The sequence below is a fragment of the Otolemur garnettii genome, unplaced genomic scaffold (assembly GCF_000181295.1).
Source record: "Otolemur garnettii isolate 467f Iridium unplaced genomic scaffold, OtoGar3 scaffold00098, whole genome shotgun sequence".
Taxonomy (NCBI): domain Eukaryota; kingdom Metazoa; phylum Chordata; class Mammalia; order Primates; family Galagidae; genus Otolemur; species Otolemur garnettii.
Genome location: NW_003852493.1, coordinates 563,841 through 567,375, shown reverse-complemented (window position 1 = coordinate 567,375; position 3,535 = coordinate 563,841). Strand labels below are relative to the sequence as shown.

Here is a 3,535-nt window from a genome sequence, read left to right as displayed (position 1 = left end):
GACGTAAGTAATTTTAAAAATAAACTTACTCAATTTTAAAATTAGGTCAATGTGCTCTTTTGTTTTTTCTTAAAGATGGGTTATTAGACTTGTACCACTAAGAGATGACACTTATGTCCAGATGCAACAATTTTAAAAATATACAAATTCAATGTCATAGGAAAATACATTAAAAAACACACAAGGAGCTATGCCCCATAAAAAATATAAATGCACCTTCTATTAATTACACAAATATCAAAAACTAAATATTTTGATTTAAAAGTGGCTTCTATAAAGTATTGGCATAGTACGAATTATTTGCTTTCCTAACATATACATAAGATGTTTGGATCTTAATTAAACAGTCATATCACTATCTTAGCAAAAAATGTAATACATACATGGAAAGGTAGGCATTGTCCTGTATTCAAGTTTTTGAATTTGATTTCCATTAAAAAGTTTTCTACAACTAATAAAAACACACACAAAAGTAAAAAGATGAGGTAAACATCTAATACTTTTAAGAAGGTACTTAAAACTTAATATTTAGATATTCCCAATGCCTCGACTCTAGAACAGTTGCTTTGAAAGGTCCTCCATGATGATGATGATGACATACATCTGGACCACATAATGAACAGTAGGTTTCTTGGTTTTCTGAATAGGCAATGATCTTCTTTCTTTTCATTACAAAATGATCATTTCTAAGTTTTGCCAACAATATTGCTTCACTGTGGTTTTACATGAGGCACCATGCCACAGTAAGAGCAGCTACAATGCCATTCAAAATTGCCATGCTATAGCCCATGTGGAAAGAATGTCCAGTCAGTTTCCTGGAGAAAAAAGAAAAACACAAATCAAAAAAGGAAAACGTCATTTTGTCTAAACATAACACCAAAAAATTTCACTGAAAATATTACATGGGAATACACTTCTCAAATGTCTACATATTAACATATTAGTTAAAAAAGACTATTGACATTTGTTGGACCAATTGTGGACAGGCCTTAAGCTGTCAAAAACTGTTCTGGTTAATAAATACAGTTGTTTCACATTTCATTACTCAGAGTAAAAGGCTGAGTTTCATCTCTATACTTCCTTATTGTTTCATTGTCCATATGTTTAGTTATAAACTAATTCTAAGGTATAAATCCTTTATCTTATATTATAAACATGGTTTTTTACTAATTAGTGTTCCCCTGCTCTCTTGTTGTTACTCATATCTAACTTAAAACACACATTATTTCAAGCATTTGTCCTGTTTATACCATTTTTAGGTTATATGCAGGAATTCTTATCTCTGAGCACATGTCCATGTGATTGGTCAATGACATTATGTCTTTCATAGACATTTCAGTTCTCAACCTAATAGGTGACTTAAATCAAGTGGTTTTCAGTGAGTTCCTAGGAGTTAGTAAAGACACAGCTCATGTGTTTACTTAACATTGTAACAAGTTTATATATACATATTTTATCATGTTTTCTTTCTGAAAATTCTTCTCACTGAATATACTGAAATAATACTGTTTGCCAATCTTAATGAAATATACTAAAAAGAAAAGAAAGTAGTGTCCAATTGGCATTCTCTGGAAAGCAGAACAGAATACTCTCCTCCCTGGAGCAAACCAAACTGAGGACATACAGGAAGGTGCACTGGCAGAAGTCAAAGCCCCAAGTCAGAAGCAGTAAGGGCCCTGGACTGAGAGCACTATCAAATCCTATCCCTCTCCCTCTCTTCCCCAAAGAGACCAAAGCCAGGGAAGCACTTGGATTTGAATTAACACTTGAAGAGTATTTCGTGATAATGACTGTAGTTCCACAAGATCTACTGCCCAACACTTTGCCCCTTTTGTGTTCACCTGAATTTACATACGATCCTGATAATTCCTGATGGTCCTCTGTTATTGTGCATGGGAGTTATTATTTAATCTTTTTTCCACTCAATCTTTCCTCTCTCAACTAGTGCTAGTTTATGATGCTTCTCACATGCTATTAAGGGTTAATCTACCTACTTGTATTACCTACCACAGGGTAAAATAGGCAAAATAAATGCTTTGCCTCTTTAAAAAAAGAAATTCTTGAAAAATAAAGATAAAATAAAATAAGAAATTCTTCAAACATATATCATAAAATTATACTATCGACAATAGCATTTATTATAAAAAAGTTTAGTAACATTCAGAAAAACTTTAAATTTCAGTCAGTCATCCATATCCATGGGTTCTGCATCAGTGGATTAAACTAACTACAGATGAGATATATTCAGGGGAAAAAAATCTGTATATAATCTCAACATGAAGAGACCTTTTCTTCTTGTCATTATTCCATAATAATATAGTATAACAACTATTTATATAGCACTTACATTATATTAGGTATTATAAATAATCTAGAGATGCTCTAAAGTACCCAGAGTATTTGCATAGGTTATTTGCAAATATTACACCATTTTACACAAGGAAGTTGAGTATCCCCAGATTTTCACACTTGTAAGCAGTCCTGGAACCAATCCCTAACAGATACTGAGGGATCGCTGTATTCACCAAATAAAGTTAATTATGGAACAGAGTTTCCAGAATTGTTTCACTTTACTAGCTTGCGACGCCCTCACAAACCCGCAAAAAAATAGACAGAAAAGTGTACAGTTCAGTTTACTAAACTTGTAACTATACAATAATGGTATAACTTCAGTTTACTGAGATATACATGCTCAAATGCTCAGTGACCCTTACTAATAAAGCAAGCAAAACAATGCATTTTAATGGCAATGAAAAACTGCTCCAGAGCAGGGGTTTTTAGTCTTTCTACCATCTCCAATGCACCATATTCCCACTGGCAATACCATAATAATTATCACACATTACTGGCAGGCAAAGGATTATAATCTTTGAAGAATCACTTGCTGTGAAGCTTCTTTTTAACATATTCACTATGATTTCTCCCTTTGGGGTAAAATACAGATAACCTTGGTTTTCTCTCTTATGGCTAATTTGTTAAGTCTAGTTAATAAAAACTGAATCTATCAGGGTTCTCCTTTGTCAAAACCTTTCACTTATCTCTGGTAGAATACTTGTTTTAAAATGACTTGAGTAAAATGAAAATACTATCCTTAATGAATGAATTTATTAGTATCTTCAATAAATAAGGACTAAATATAGTGTCTATTTTACTCAATCTGTACCTATTCATGCATCTTTTTAAATTAAAGCATACCTATCACCTACAAAGGACTGGTGCCGTTTCATAACACTGAGGAGTCCTGCCCTACTCATTCTATGTAGCCAGTATCATCCTCATACCAAAGCCAGCAAATGATACAAGAATACTATAGACCAGTATCCTTCACCAATGTGGATGGAAAAACCTTCACCATAATAATACCAAGGGCGGCGCCTGTGGCTCAGTGGGTAAGGTGCAGGCCCCATATACTGAGGGTGGTGGGTTCAAACTCAGCCCTGGCCAAATTGCAACAAAAAAATAGCCAGGCGTTGTGGCAGGCGCCTGTAATCCCAGCTATTCGGGAGGCTGAGGCAAGAGAATCGCCTAAGCCCAG

At 34.0% G+C, this 3,535-nt stretch overlaps 1 protein-coding gene across 1 annotated transcript in view; it reads right to left on the bottom strand.

The window, feature by feature from the left end:
* Positions 1 to 271: 271 nt before the first annotated feature.
* The window catches only part of ARL6IP6 (ADP ribosylation factor like GTPase 6 interacting protein 6), a 50,501-nt gene continuing 47,237 nt past the window's right edge, over positions 272 to 3,535 (bottom strand). The window contains exon 5 of the mRNA XM_012808969.2: positions 272 to 815. Coding sequence (XP_012664423.1) covers positions 722 to 815 — 94 coding nt within the window. The 3' untranslated portion in view covers positions 272 to 721. The remainder of the gene's footprint in view (positions 816 to 3,535) is intronic.